Raw genomic sequence first — 13,712 nt, forward strand, 5'->3', positions numbered from 1 at the left:
AATAAGCGCAGAAAAATGGAGGGTGACTGATAACCGGTTGCTGTGCAAACTGTTAGTCGACAGATTCTCGGAGTGACGTTCGCGGCGTTGGCGTGCGTCCTGCTGCTGACTTTGGCCATCTGTTTTGCAGCGCACATAAAGGTCGGTGCGAAAAACCCGCCGGGTGCGACATACTAATAATTGGACATATTAATAATCATTATTATTATTTAGGGACACAATGCGTGAAGAAAATCGTAGTTAAAAACTAAATAAATATGCTAACGGGCAAACTACTTGTTTGGTCGTCTTTTTCGGATTTCGTGGACTAAATTTAATTCACAGACGAGCTAAATCATCTCAAATTCATATTTTAAGTGTGCTAATAAATATCTAAAATCTTTGCAGATGTGGACGGGTTGCTTGGGGCGCCGAAAATGACTTTCTTTAGCTTATCTGCGCCCTTGACGGGAATAGTCGACCCTCACATATCACGCGTGACAATGAATGTCAGATATCTTCTTTCTCCGAGTAACTTCTCTGGCTGTGTGCGTGCGTAGCGCATGTTTCCAGAGAAGCTGTCAGGCTGCCAGTGGTTGGCGTCCGTCTCTGAGGCGGTGGTGAAGAAACCGTGCGTGCGCCTCCCCCTGGCCGCCGTCACCACCGTCGTCATCGTTCTCTTGGCAATCTTCAACCTGGTGAACAAGAAACCCCTCTCATAAGAAGAAAAGAAAAAAACAACAACTCCAAGCCTGGCTTATTTTCGTTTTCCGAACTTCTTTTCCTTTAATCCCGCAGTGTTTCGTCCAGGCACATTTTCCAGAATGTTCCACTGGTGATGCTCCCACCCGGAGTCACGCAAATGCTTCCCAGCGACTGGGATCCGAGGGAGGACTCTTCTATCTGCCTGTGAGACGTTATGGCTACTTTCAAAATAGAAGTTTGATGTCCAAATTGGACAATAAAGAGGAAATATCATTTTAAAATATTATAATCAAAATGTCCGGTGCTTATTACTGTTCTATTTTTTTTTGAGTCATTGTTGTTGTTGCCGCCCTGCCACCAGTATTCCGTGTACTGCTGCATCCTGTCCCTGATGGCTTGCGGCGTGTTCCTGCGGGTCAGCTTGGAGCTCAAAGTCCTCTTCCTCGCCCTGTCGTCCAGCGCGTACTACATCATCATCCTCAGCACCAACAAGCGGCTCTTTGTGGCCTACGCCAACGTCCTCCACGCTCAGATTACAGGAGAGGGCAACTGCAGCAGGTGGGACTCGATACCGCGATAAGGTCGGTAATGTAATAATAAGTCTTATAAAAAACAGGCTCTGTGGAAAAGCCAAGTATCCGGTCACATAGGGGGGGATTTAGAGCCATGCGTGAACATAAAAAGAGTGTTACGCAACCTTTATTGGGATGGACTCTTGGTCTGGAACAAGCCTTAAAGGTTTTATGTTGTTCCAATTGCAAACACAAAAACAAATAAAAAAATGGAAAGCATGAACATAGGAATATACAAATAAGCGGAAAGTAACAAAAAGATAAATCAATTAATTAAACCTGGTGAAAGATTGAATTTAAAAAATGAAAACAAAATTACAGGTAACTATTTCTAAATGATTTCAAAGTATTTCGAAACACAAACTAAAAATGAAGACTATTTTCCTGAAAGTATCCAAAAATGAATACTAAAAAAATTAAAAATGAGGAAAAATAAAGTAACGAAGTAAAAGATGGATATTCAAATGTACCCAAAAAATTGTAAAAACGTTCAAGCGTCAAATAAGTGTTTTTGATGCGGGCAGCCTATCAGACGAGTCGATGGTGAGGCTGGTGGGCCTGGTGAAGCACCCCCAGGTGATGAGCTGCATCTACATCACCTTGTTCCTGGTCACCATGCTCATCATCTCTCAGCAGGTGCTCACCTAGTCTTCAACATCATCAGCGTTATCATGTATCCAAATCAACGTGTGGATTTGCGTGCGTGCGTGTGTGTGTCAGAACGAGTCGTGCTTCCGCCAGGACTTCCTGCTCAAGTACAAGAACCACACGGAGCAGGATGAGATCGAGACCCGGGAGAACTTGAATCGCCTACTGCTTGAGAATGTGCTGCCCGCTCACGTGGCCTCGCTCTTTGTCGGCGAGAACAAGAAAAATGAGGTGAGAGGCTACGGCGAGCCCATCACCTGGACAGCGGCTTTAATGATGTGAACGGCGGCCGGAATAAGGAAATCTCTCCTCTCCCCCCGCCAAACAGGATCTCTACTACAAGTCGTACGACTGCGTGTGCGTGATGTTCGCCTCGGTGCCCGACTTCAAGGAGTTCTACACCGAGTGCGACATCAACAAGGAGGGCCTGGAGTGCCTGAGACTCCTCAACGAGATCATCGCCGACTTTGACGAGGTGCTTCCCGTCGCTCCTTCCTTCCGTGCAATTGAATCATCATCATCACCTGACGTTTCTCAACAGCTGCTCTCCAAGCCCAAGTTCAGCGGCGTGGAGAAGATCAAGACCATTGGCAGCACGTACATGGCAGCGGCGGGCCTCAGCGGGACGCTCGGTCAGGAGAACAACCAGGTGGGGTGGCCAGAGGGGGCTCGGGAGGTGTTATTCTTCTTGAAGAGTTTGGCCCCACCATTTGGTCTACATGTCCAAACATGTGAGTGTGTGTGTGTTTTCCAGGACAGGGAACGTCAGCAAGCGCAGATCGGCATCATGGTGGAATTTGCCATGGCGCTCGTCGGCAAATTGGACGGCATCAACCGACATTCCTTCAACAGCTTCAGGCTGCGCGTGGGTGAGTTTGCGCTCAAACAAACCAAAGAGAAAGTGTGTGCGTGCGTGTGTGTGAGTGAGGACGGATGGGAAAGCTTACGTCATCTTGGCAACGCTAAGCTCCCGTGACTTCCCGGCTGCCAAATTTCATCAGCACTTTACAATTCTGCACTTGATTTATCATCATGTCTGGAACAGCCATCATTTACCTCCTTTTTTCCTGTCCTTTATGAATGGTAGCGATCCAGAATGGAATTACTACGTCGTCACATTCTGCTTTTTTTTTTTTTTTTTTTGGAGGGAGGAAGTCTCTTGCACACTGATGCTAGTTTTCCAAAAGTTAATTCTGTTTCTGTTCTGTTTAAACAGCTTCTTTTGATTTGATCTCGTCCTTTTTCATCAATTCAAATAACCTTGAACACCTCTTATCTGTTCATTACCATCACAAAAGTAGGGAATTAATAAGCAGGACTGACAGAGGAAGTCTGCCATTTTAGAAAGTTTATCTTAGACATTTTGCTTGATTCCTACCAAATGTCTGTCTCTGCAAACTCTAAATTACAAAACATGATTTTTGATCATTGCGTGTGGTGTGTTCGGCATGTTTGAGCAAAAAATTGTCTCGGTTGATCATTTTTTTTTCTGCAGGTATTAACCACGGTCCCGTGATCGCCGGCGTGATCGGCGCCAGGAAGCCTCAGTACGACATCTGGGGCAACACCGTCAACGTGGCCAGCAGGATGGAAAGCACCGGCGAGCTAGGAAAGATACAAGTACGTTCGAGCTCCCGACTGTTCGTTTCTAGCTTGATCAGAATTTTGTGAGGCAACTCAAAGAAAATTGTAGCTCAGGCGTCAAGCCAGAGAAAAAGTGATCAAATTGTGCACGTGTTGACCGGCAGGTGACAGAGGAGACATCGGACGTTCTTCACAGGCTGGGCTACTCGTGCGAGTGCCGGGGCTTCATCAGCGTGAAAGGCAAAGGAGAGCTCAAGACCTTCTTTGTATGCACGGACACCAGCAAGCAGCAAGGCATGGGCCTCAGCTGAGGTCAGGAGGGTCACGCTTGAAAAACTTGACGCTCGCTTATCCACACCAGGCAAGTGTTTTCGCCCCCCCCCGCCCCACAGGACAAAAAGTGACTGTAATGCAGCTGTGCTCCTGCGGTGGTGCCACAACTACAGGAACTGAGCTGGATTTTAGCTCAAGGCGGATTTTGTTCCATACAAACTGGAAACGGACAAAACATCTGAAAAACATTACCTTCATACAAAAACATTTGACAACGTGTGTGATTCACAGAATAGATTCTTCATTGGTTTTGGGGCATGTCCACCCAAACGTCGTGTCGATCGGTAGAACTGATTTTGGGGCGTCATGTCACGCACCCCTGAAACATCAGCATACGTGCACTTGTTTAACTGATTACGATAGGGAAGAACACCTGTAACTTTTGTTCTTCAATGACCATTAAAAAAACAATTAATTGTACTAAAACATTTTTTTTTGGTAGGCATTTTGTGTCCGATAAAACAACAGATTCTGTTTGTGGATCATTTTGTCGGCTTTGTTACTGTGTAATGAGAGACTCACACGTGTTGTGGTTAGGCGGGTCATATTTTGCATATTTTTAATAGGACGATGTGAATAGCTGTGTCATTGACAAGCATGTCATCATGTCGGAGTGACGTCATCATGCCTGCTACTTGCTTACTTGTGAGGCATGTTGCTTCTCGAGAAGGACTGATCGGAGCATTCATCTCGTGGCCTTACTACACCACCATTTTTGTTTGAATATGATTAACACTGTCGTAGAATTGGCCTTTTCTGCGTGTGAACAAAATGTTCTAAATAAATTATTTACAGTGGGTGTATTGTTAATTAAAAACAGTTTATTGAATGTCACACAATGAGGATTTTCTGTTTTTGTACAAAAAAACATTTTTGAAGTTACTAAACAGCAGTGACTGGCAGTGCATCCTGACAACTCGGCGAGGTGTCCATGGGTTCAATCGTCTCACGCACTGAAACAAACGGGGACGTTTAGGTAAGTTTCAAACTGAATGCTGACTGCAACGGCTGTGAATGAAAAAAAAAAGAGATGGACGTATTCACCTGTGGTGAGGTCAATAAGGTTCTCTGGAGGAAGCGCAATGCCCATGGCCTTCCTAATGGCCCAAACGCTGCTGATGTCGCGTGGTGCCACTTGGCCCGCCAACTCGGCCAGATTGCCCGTCACCTTCTCGGCTGCGGACAAATATACAAAGACGTGATTTTATTTTTGAAAAAGTAATTGTACAGTAAGACTTGTCTGTTAAATGTTGTTTAAACTGTGGGGACTCAACACGTGTGATAAAAGCAGCAACTTTGAGTGTGGAAATTACAGTGGTAGCAAATTGATAATACAGCTATTTTTTTTTTTTTTTTTACCCAGATCCAGCTCCTTGGTGCTGGGCGCCAGCAGGCAAATCATGTTGGGCGGTTGTTTGGCACTCAGACGTTCCCTCTGTGCTTCATGCAGCTCTCGGAGTAGCCGCGTGGTCTCGTCCAATTTCTGCTGCACGTCTGCTGCCACGACAACACAATGTTATTGATCCTCAATGAGGCGGCACATCATGTCTCTTTGCCATTCGTGTTGACGCTTTTTTTTTTTTCTTATACCTCCAGGGAGCTCGTCTGCAGCGAGAGGCTCCGTTTTACTGCAGCCCGTGTCCGGTTGGAATGCCTGAAGGGGAGAGCGAGAGAGACGGGTCGGAAAAAAAAATCAGTCTCTGAAGATTATTTGGAGATGACCAAAATCACACCAAGAAAGCATATCCAAATTAAAACGTGTCTTTTCATGCCAATATGGCCATTTGTAGGTGCCCCCGTGAACAGATTTTGTCCAATTGTAATCAAATTGAAGATGCCCCGCCCCGTTTCTTTGTAGGCAACGCTGCTGGCAGAAATGTATACACGTGGCAAGCTGAGCTAACTGGAGGGATGCCAAGAATGGCAAACAAGACAGACTTAAGTGTGTAAGGGGCCATTCAGCAGGCGGCCAACGAAAACACAAAACTCCCCTCCGAGGTCTCGGCCGGCTGTGTTTTGAAGATGTTTCCATTCGGATCACAGTGAGCAAGCCACCATTGTTGACACAGCTGCTCAGAAGAACATGCGCTTTGACTTACAAACAAGCTGGTGAGGCTCGCCCCCCCCCCCCCAAACTTTCACTGCACTGGAATGTGAGAGGCGGAAAACAGGTGCGTGGACCCTCCAAATGCTCCCCCCCCCCCACCCACATGCACTTGACTCACTTCTGTGTCAGCTTTGTCCTCTTGTGACAGCTCCTCCACCTGCTGAGTGCACACAAACAAAATTAAGTTCCTGTTGTGTTCGTCGTCTCATTAGAACACTATACAATTTATTTGGAAAAAAAACATAACTTACTGATTCCGTCTCCTTCAGCGTTTTTGAATGCTCGCCGTTGGTCAGGGCATCCAGAAGGTTATCGGCCATTTTGTAGACGTACTCATCCGACTTGGACAGAAACTCTGACAAGCTGCCGACAACACGTATTGATCTCATGAACGGGGGACAAGAACAGCTATGGAATAGAGGTGGGTGTTTTAAGAAAGTCCCAAGTTGGTGCGGTCTAAATCAACCACGTCGGGTCATTGCTTGTATTAAACAAGTGACAGTTAAGTCAGAATTTTTGCTCGGTAACAGAAACATTTTGCTCTCATTAATAGCAGGAAGCGTGAACTTGTGTTAAACTTTACAAGTTGGACTTTAGTGTCATAACTGACCTGTCCGAGCCCTGGAGGCTGGACTCGTCCCCGTAGAGGCTGTAGATGAGGTCTGAGTCGTCCTTACTAACATTGGAGAAGCTGGAGTCGTAGGCGGGCGCGTAAGACGTGAATGGCCCGTAGTTCATGTAGCACACTGCGAAGCGGACGTCGTGTGTCAGCGTCAGTAGAGAACTTGACTTTTTATTTTTAATAACCTGGTGTGATGCGGTTTCTCTTGTCCTCCCGGAAGCCCTGGAGGCAGTTAACGCCGCTTTGCAGACGGGTGGACATCATGCCCAGTTTGACGGGGCAATATCCCGCCTCTGTGGAAGCAATCGTGAGGCAAAGACAAAAGTTTTGTAACGATCTGCTTCAACGTGTTTTTCCATCTCTCAATGCTGTAGCACCACCGCTGTTGTTTTTGTTGCCTTTACCTCCAGCAGAAGGATCGGCTGGGTTGACAAAAGCCAGAGTGGTGGAGCCATCACACTGCCTCTGCCTGCTTAATTCCAACTGAGAAAGAGGGGGGGAAAAAAATGAAGCAATTGAGACAGACCTCCACCAAGGCAGTTGGTGTGTTATGTTTGCTCACGTCGCACTGAAGCACTCGGTTGGACAGTTTCCCGCCAGACTCTTCGATGACCTTGCGGATTTCCGCCAGCTCTTTTTCAGCTTCTTCTTCTTTGGCGTCCTTGTCTGGTCTGCCGGCAATTGAAAGGCGACAAAAGGGCCTTTGGTTTGCTGTGCTATATTTCAGTCTGCTCGGAATTCAGCGTGCATCATCTTTTGTGGTTGCAAAACGCTCAAAGAATGTGAACATTTACATCAGACATTTAGCATGCTCGCCGCAACCTGTACTGTAATTAGTGAGAGCGTATCGCGGTGAGTCAGACTTAAACAAGAGCTATGTGTACAGTTGAGTGCCAACTATTTGTATGCTAACACGTAGCATGCTAGCAGCCTGAATTTGCAAGTCAATGACTAATGATTAAATAGGTGTCGGCCAGTCGCTCACGTGTAAGCTGTTAACAAACCAACAATTAGTATGTCGGCATTTGGCTGTAAACGAATTCCAATTCCAAAGTCATGCCTTCAATTTCTATTTCTCCAGCGGCGGTAAATAACTTTGGAATCTTGTGTATCTCTGCCACGTACATGCACATCTGCCGTTTTGATAGCCAGTTGAGGTCACATGTGTTTTAAGGAGTAGGTAGAACGCCAAAGACGTCACAGAACGAGACTGGACACGCTCAAAGACATTCCTGGCGTTCTCGGCCTGCGGCTCCATGAAGCAGCGTTGAAAGGGGTCATCAGGAAAAAAAGAAAGAAAGAACAGAAGGAGACACATGGTAGTGAAAGAGAACCTGGGTGTGCCTGGTGTCTGCGAGCGCTCGCTGCTCTCTGTGCTGGCTTCTCTTTTGGTCACCAAGCAGGGCAGCCCTTGACCCTGACACTTCCCGGTGGCCTTGTCAGACGGACTCAGACCGGACATGAACTCAATGCTCTGCTTTAGGCTCTCCAGACGCTCCTGTAAGGTAGGTGGAGGAATGTTACAAAGCGTTGTGCTGCCCCAGTGTGGTGGATCTCTTTAAGTGTACCTTGCTGAGGATCTTCATGCCCGAGTGCAACAGCTTGCGAGCGGCTTTGTGGTAGATGGTTTCGGGCTTGTTGTAGGCCATGGCGTTCTCGCACATTGTCCTGAAGTCCATCTGCAACGACGACAAAAATGAGCTGTAAAACCTTCTGATGCAATGTTGAGTATATCTGACAAAAACCTTGAGCTCGTCCAAAGAAGTGTAGCATTGTTTCTTGACTTTGTCTTTCATGGTGCTGAAGTCCATTGGCTGCCTGATGATGGCCGAGTAGCCCGGAGCAATCAGATCCGTCACGGGGAAGGTAAAAAACGCGCTGGGATCTTTCCTGCCCACAAGAAGCACATATTATATATTGATATATTATAATACTTTATTTAGGTCAAGGTATTGCTGTAGTAGTGATCAATAACTCCAAGTGTGTGTCAGCAAAATGATGAAATACCTTTGGAGCTGTCTGATCAGCTGGTTCAACGCTTCCTGTAGGGGAGTTTGTTCTTTTTCTGCTGAAGATGTCATAAAAAAAAAAAACACACACAATATAGTAAACTGAGAAGAAGACTTGTGTTTCTTTTAAGATACCTTCCAGTTTATCCAGCTCCGATCGGATGGGAGTCCTGCAGTTTTCCCGTTCATCTTCTCCATCCCCATCTTGGCCCTTCTTCTTTTTGATCACCTACAGTAACGGCACCAAATAATCAATCAACTAAACACACCAAGACAACAGAAGCTTCATTACCTTCTTCTTTCCTTTGTCGCTGTCAGGTGTTCCACAGTTCCTCTCTTTGTCCTTCTTTTTCTTCTTCTTCTTGTCTTTGGTCTTATCGCAGTCCGGCGACTGGTCATCATAAAAAGTGTCCCGACTGGAGCTCCCAGTGGTCACCTCATTGCCGGAGACCTTTAGGACCAGCTTGAGTGGTCTCTCTGCATATTCTGCAAAAACAACAGTTAAGAGACGTGCAAATAAGTGCTGGACAATACGACCTCAAAATAAAATATAAAAACTTTATTCACTTACAAATTAACTGGCAAATCAATTTACAAACAAAGCCTGACTATCTTAAGTTAAATATAATTGTGACTTATGCAGGTGAGGCAATAAATTTGGCTTGGAAACCTGCTCACGATACACTTTGCGCTATTGGGCAGGCCTAACATAAGCAACATAAAATTTGTGATAGTATAAGAGTAACACGATTATTATGATTTGCAAACCCTAGACAGAAAACAGCAAAAGCCCGTAGAGACATAAGAACTGGCTAGCTGGCAAAGTGACGTAAAAAGACCATTCAAATGCTTCCTGCTAGCAACAACAGTGGCAGCTACACATGAGTAATTACCAAGTGTATAAGATGCACACCGGGATTTTTCCATTTAAAATCGTCTTGTCCACTTTGAATTTAATATAATAACATAAACTTGATTTTAAGAAAGGTAGTCCGGCTATTATATTAGCATCGAAGCTAAGTCGTCAGGGACCGTGTCATCAAGCAGTTGAAAAAAAAAAAAAGCCTAAAAGGCCGTTGACGAGTCGTTAGATGTTCTATATAAAGATTGATTAAATACCTTCATATGCGTGTTTATCCGACTTGTGTTTCTTGTGTTTCTTTCCCATTGTTTGTATTTTGCTCAGGCAATTTCGTCACCACCCACCAGCAACTTTCTTCTGACGACAGCAAACAGGAAGCTCTGAGCCCTCGAGCGCCGCTTAGAGGCGAGGCGGTGGAATTGCACTCAGAAGCTTTTCTCGCCAGCAGGGGGCAGACTCACTCTAAAAATCCTTTTGTTTGCCATATGTTCAATCCGCGACGCGTGCTACTTGGGTCTTCAAATCATGAGGTAGGCTCTTGATGTGTAGACGTAGATTTGTGGCGCAGACGTCTGCCTCACACCGTTCTCCTGCATGCCAGATGTTAGCAACTATGCGCATTTTTAAATTCCTTTAAGCTCAAGCATGCATTTGTTTGTTTGTCTTAACCACTAACTCAAACCCTAAAATATAGTCCCGAAATCATAACCCTATCTCAACCCTTAACACAGTTTCAGGACTAAAGTTTCTTCCTGTCAGAAAGAAAGCATGCAGCATCAATCAATTCTTTAACGCACACTCTTTTCATTATTGTCAGCTCTCCACATTTTGAACAGGAATGAGGGATTCCTGGGAGGCGAGGAGAACCCCTACCTAGCCACCTCTCAGTGGACTCACGTGAGGTGTAATCAAAGCTTTCCGGCTCCGCCAAACTCAATCGTAAGCACCAAAAAAACAACAGCGCATGCAATTATTCATTCCTTTTCAAGTGAGGGTTTGAAGTCACCCCTCCCCTCTTATTCCTCCTCCTATCTTCTTTCTGAAAAAGTATCTTTGATGCCACACGATTCCCACAACCTTTGATTCAGATTCCGCACAGGACGTGGCATATCTGCGGCTGTTGGCACGTGAGTCGACCACCACTCGTTTTGGGGAGATAGGGACCCGAAAACTTTGGCACCAAGACTCATGCATAGAGACTAACAGGAAGTCAGTGTGGGGACAGCTTTAAACTAGGACATTCGATTTCAGCAGCGATAAAAGGAACATTTATCACAATTTCAAAGGACGAGAAGCCAAACAAGCAAGCCTACCTGATCTTTCTTTTATTATTTGCTTTTGCATGCGTGTGTTTTTGCCGCATCACATTACGCCAACACTTTGAAGACACTCTTAGCTGCAGGCCGGCCTCACACGGGGCCTTCGCCATCTGTCAGGGCTGATGGCAAAAAGCAGCGTGACGGGGGCTCCGACCTCCGCTCCTTGCTTTTTGTCCAGTCGCACCTTTTGTGATGCCATTCCCGCACGCCGCAGGCACAGTACAATAATGGTCGATGGTAATTGAGCTTTAGCCGCCGGGCGGGCCTCGCTCGGCCCAAAGCGGACAATTATTGTCATCCCGTGGCGTTGATGTACCATTTCCTCCCGTAATGGAATTTCAGTTTCATGTAGCTTCTTTTATTTTGACCGGCAGGGAGGATGTCAGTGCCTGTGGGCTCATAGCAGACAGTTTTGTATAGTTGTCAAAAGAAGTTACGAGATTTAAGACGTAACATGACAACAAAAACATAATTACCGGGGATTTTTTTTTTTTTTTTAACATCACAAGATGTTTATTTTCCCTCAAAATTACAACTTAATTCTGTAAGACTTTGACATTCTTGTAATTCTAAGATGTAATATTTTGTATGTGGCTCCATGGAATGTTTGCAAAAGATTGAGGTCGTCTCTTTGAAGGAATGGGGGAGTGTTTTTTTTTTTTTTTAAAGGCAGCACATTTGGACTCCTCACTTTTTTCATTCAAGCTTTCTCCTGCCCTCAAATCAAAATTTCAAACGCAAAAGGATCTGATGCACCGTCGTTACCACGCTTGCGCTTTGAACGCACCCCCCCCCCCCCCCCCCCATCTGTCTTCAGATTCTCAGGAGGAAAATCGAGGCTGTGATTGTCAAAAATCCCTGGTCTTAAACACACACACCCACACACCTTTGTCTCACACACATACGCATCTCCCTGTTGTGTGTGACATGACGCCCGCCTCCTTTCCTTTTAAGGACCCCTTCGTGATAATTGAGTCTGCAGAAACAGAATAATACATTACAAAAAGTAGAGCATGATGTCGTATATATACGACACGATAAAAGTGAAATATACATTAGTGCTTGAACAAGAAAGTACGCGCGCCCACAGACACACAAACCTCCATAAGGCTTCTAAACCATTACCATTTGTTTTCCAAGTCAAATGATAATTTCCTTAAATCTAATGTTTTCTGGTCACATCCATATTTATCTAAAAATGATGATGTTTTCTATTTCAATCTGGCAAACTGAAATGTTTTTGTGAGTAATATTGCAAGGCAGTTCATGAAAATTTTTGAATAGGTGCACCAGCAGTGTTGACAGGCTTGCACAGGCTAGTGGCTTGTCAAGGAGGGGTGGGGGGCAAAGGTGTTGAAATGAAGAGTGCTCTGCTTATTATAGAGGGGCTAACAAATCTCTCAGCTAGGAGAGGGGGGGGGGCTCCACTCTCGCTCCACTGAACCAGTTCAACTGTATAGTAGGCCCCCCCCCCCAAACCCATGCACCACCACCACCACAGATCACCAAGCTGTCACCACCCGCTGTCATAGAGTCAGTCATCCATGTCAAACATTCACACTTTTGATAGTGCTCAATTTCTAATGCTCCATTTCTTTGTCTGATGGACACAACATTAGGTACACCTTCAAGTATGATGCCATGAAGTGTCTATTGTTAATGCATCCTGATTGAAAAATGTTCACTTCGTTGTGTATTTTGGGTAGGTCAGCACATGCGGATCAGATCGGGTCAAAGTAATTTATTGTTCATGGAAATATGTTCTTAATTCACTGTAAATGCCTAAAACATTTATTGATTCGGTCTTCATTTGTGCATTTCAGTAGTCGGATTTATGTGGTTCAAGCATCTGCGAGTGCGACAAGGTTTGTCTGGCTGTGCCCACCAACTAAAAAGTGAGTAATCACAAATATGTAAGTTCTTAAGAGTGTTTGTTGCAATGGCCATTACCCAATGTGCTACGAGCGTGTTTTACGTCATGAAAATTAGTACGACAATCGTCGAGTAAGCCGGAAGTGGTGCTCGTTGTCTTTCAGAATAAAAGCATAATACAGGAAATGCTAAGCTGACCAGATAAATTTACAATTTTTTTTAATGCAGTTTTTATTTCGCTTTGTTAGTTGTGTTTGTTGGTTTTAGTTTGTTAGTTTTATAAACATAAAAAGTCGATTCAGCTTGTTTTTATTTGTATTTCAGTACCACTGTGCTTGATAGCCCAATTTGAGTCCAGCATTCATATTGCATCAGTGCTGACTATTGAACACAGCATTCGACAGAAAAACAGTGTTTGCAAAAGTGTCATGAAAAGAAAATGGCTGAAAGGGAGCAAAAAGAGTCACTGGAGGAGCACTTTGATTGTTGACACCCGACAATCCAAACAGCGTCCCCGCGACGGGGAGACGTCGTCGTTTTCTCGAGACCATCAGCATTTTCCAGACGACGCTCGTTATAGAGCCGACATCAAAACGAACGAGAGGAGCGCTGCTACTATGTGCTGATGTTCAAACACATGTTTTATTTAACATGCGAAACTGACAAATCTTCAGGCACTCGAAGAGACAAAGACTACCACCAGGTGTCACATGTCTACGAAGTGCATCCGACAAAATACTCTTAGGATAAAAAAAACATTTTTTCTTGTCTAGCTGAAATGAGCCTGTCTAAAGTGCATATGAGCTCCTCTTCACAAAGAAAAGAAGCAAACATGGTGACGCAGCATTTAGCTGTTACGCTGCACACAGATAGGATGGCGGTCTTCGAGTGGCCATCCACGGCAGCCGACTTTACATCATCAGCAAGTTGAGAGTTGTGAATGGAATTTGCGCGTACAGATCTTCTACATGCGATCCTTACGATTGGCCGGGAGTCGGCTGTGTTCGCTCTCACAACGGCGCAAACACCCTCTTCTATCTGCTCTTGATTCAATGACCTTCACAATCCAAAGTCTGGCTCACGCAAACACTTGGATCAAA

The 13,712-nt window shown here is 45.1% G+C and overlaps 3 protein-coding genes and 1 long non-coding RNA gene across 10 annotated transcripts in view; 3 read left to right on the forward strand and 1 right to left on the reverse strand.

Annotated features, from left to right (window-relative positions):
- adcy7 (adenylate cyclase 7) overlaps window positions 1-4,618 on the forward strand; it is a 23,253-nt gene extending 18,635 nt beyond the window's left edge. For both annotated transcript variants that reach the window (XM_037248575.1, XM_037248576.1), the window contains 11 exons: window positions 57-141; window positions 540-677; window positions 778-888; window positions 1,046-1,242; window positions 1,781-1,892; window positions 1,977-2,135; window positions 2,233-2,379; window positions 2,446-2,553; window positions 2,659-2,773; window positions 3,400-3,524; window positions 3,653-4,618. In XM_037248575.1, the coding sequence (XP_037104470.1) occupies window positions 57-141; window positions 540-677; window positions 778-888; window positions 1,046-1,242; window positions 1,781-1,892; window positions 1,977-2,135; window positions 2,233-2,379; window positions 2,446-2,553; window positions 2,659-2,773; window positions 3,400-3,524; window positions 3,653-3,799 (1,444 nt within the window). In that variant the 3' untranslated portion in view covers window positions 3,800-4,618. The remainder of the gene's footprint in view (window positions 1-56; window positions 142-539; window positions 678-777; window positions 889-1,045; window positions 1,243-1,780; window positions 1,893-1,976; window positions 2,136-2,232; window positions 2,380-2,445; window positions 2,554-2,658; window positions 2,774-3,399; window positions 3,525-3,652) is intronic.
- Window positions 4,259-9,794, reverse strand: brd7 (bromodomain containing 7). 4 transcript variants are annotated; one of them, XM_037248579.1, is made up of 17 exons: window positions 9,679-9,794; window positions 8,852-9,045; window positions 8,695-8,788; window positions 8,558-8,615; window positions 8,296-8,440; window positions 8,119-8,229; window positions 7,885-8,048; window positions 7,113-7,221; window positions 6,955-7,033; window positions 6,736-6,843; window positions 6,539-6,674; window positions 6,180-6,291; window positions 6,047-6,088; window positions 5,412-5,475; window positions 5,181-5,318; window positions 4,866-4,997; window positions 4,259-4,774 (listed from the first exon to the last, which is right to left on the reverse strand). In XM_037248579.1, exons 1-17 carry the CDS (start codon window positions 9,725-9,727, stop codon window positions 4,704-4,706), a joined length of 1,806 nt encoding a protein of 601 aa, XP_037104474.1. In that variant the 5' UTR covers window positions 9,728-9,794; the 3' UTR covers window positions 4,259-4,703. The 4 variants fall into 4 exon arrangements, with proteins under 4 accessions (XP_037104474.1, XP_037104473.1, XP_037104472.1 ...); XM_037248578.1 differs by having other exon boundaries at window positions 5,181-5,315; window positions 8,558-8,618; XM_037248577.1 differs by having other exon boundaries at window positions 8,558-8,618.
- On the forward strand, window positions 6,223-7,081 carry LOC119121128. Its single transcript, XR_005097619.1, has 2 exons — window positions 6,223-6,349; window positions 6,482-7,081. It is a non-coding gene; the product is annotated as an uncharacterized LOC119121128 (long non-coding RNA).
- nkd1 (NKD inhibitor of WNT signaling pathway 1) overlaps window positions 9,784-13,712 on the forward strand; it is a 34,467-nt gene continuing 30,538 nt past the window's right edge. For 2 of the 3 annotated variants that reach the window (XM_037248582.1, XM_037248583.1), the window contains exons 1-3: window positions 9,784-9,951; window positions 10,239-10,360; window positions 12,564-12,635. The gene's annotated coding sequence lies outside the window, so the exon portion shown is untranslated. The remainder of the gene's footprint in view (window positions 9,952-10,238; window positions 10,361-12,563; window positions 12,636-13,712) is intronic. The other variant, XM_037248584.1, reaches the window with a different exon arrangement.

Source organism: Syngnathus acus, chromosome 3, assembly GCF_901709675.1.
Source record: "Syngnathus acus chromosome 3, fSynAcu1.2, whole genome shotgun sequence".
NCBI lineage: Eukaryota > Metazoa > Chordata > Actinopteri > Syngnathiformes > Syngnathidae > Syngnathus > Syngnathus acus.

Coding starts and splice junctions, on each gene's coding strand:
- brd7 (XM_037248577.1), bottom strand. CDS start 9,727: ATGGGAAAGAAACACAAGAAACACAAGTCGGATAAACACGCATATGAA. Junction 5,476..6,046: donor AGGACAAAGCTGACACAGAA/GTGAGTCAAGTG, acceptor TCTCCCCTTCAG/GCATTCCAACCGGACACGGG. Junction 4,775..4,865: donor CCTTATTGACCTCACCACAG/GTGAATACGTCC, acceptor CGTTTGTTTCAG/TGCGTGAGACGATTGAACCC.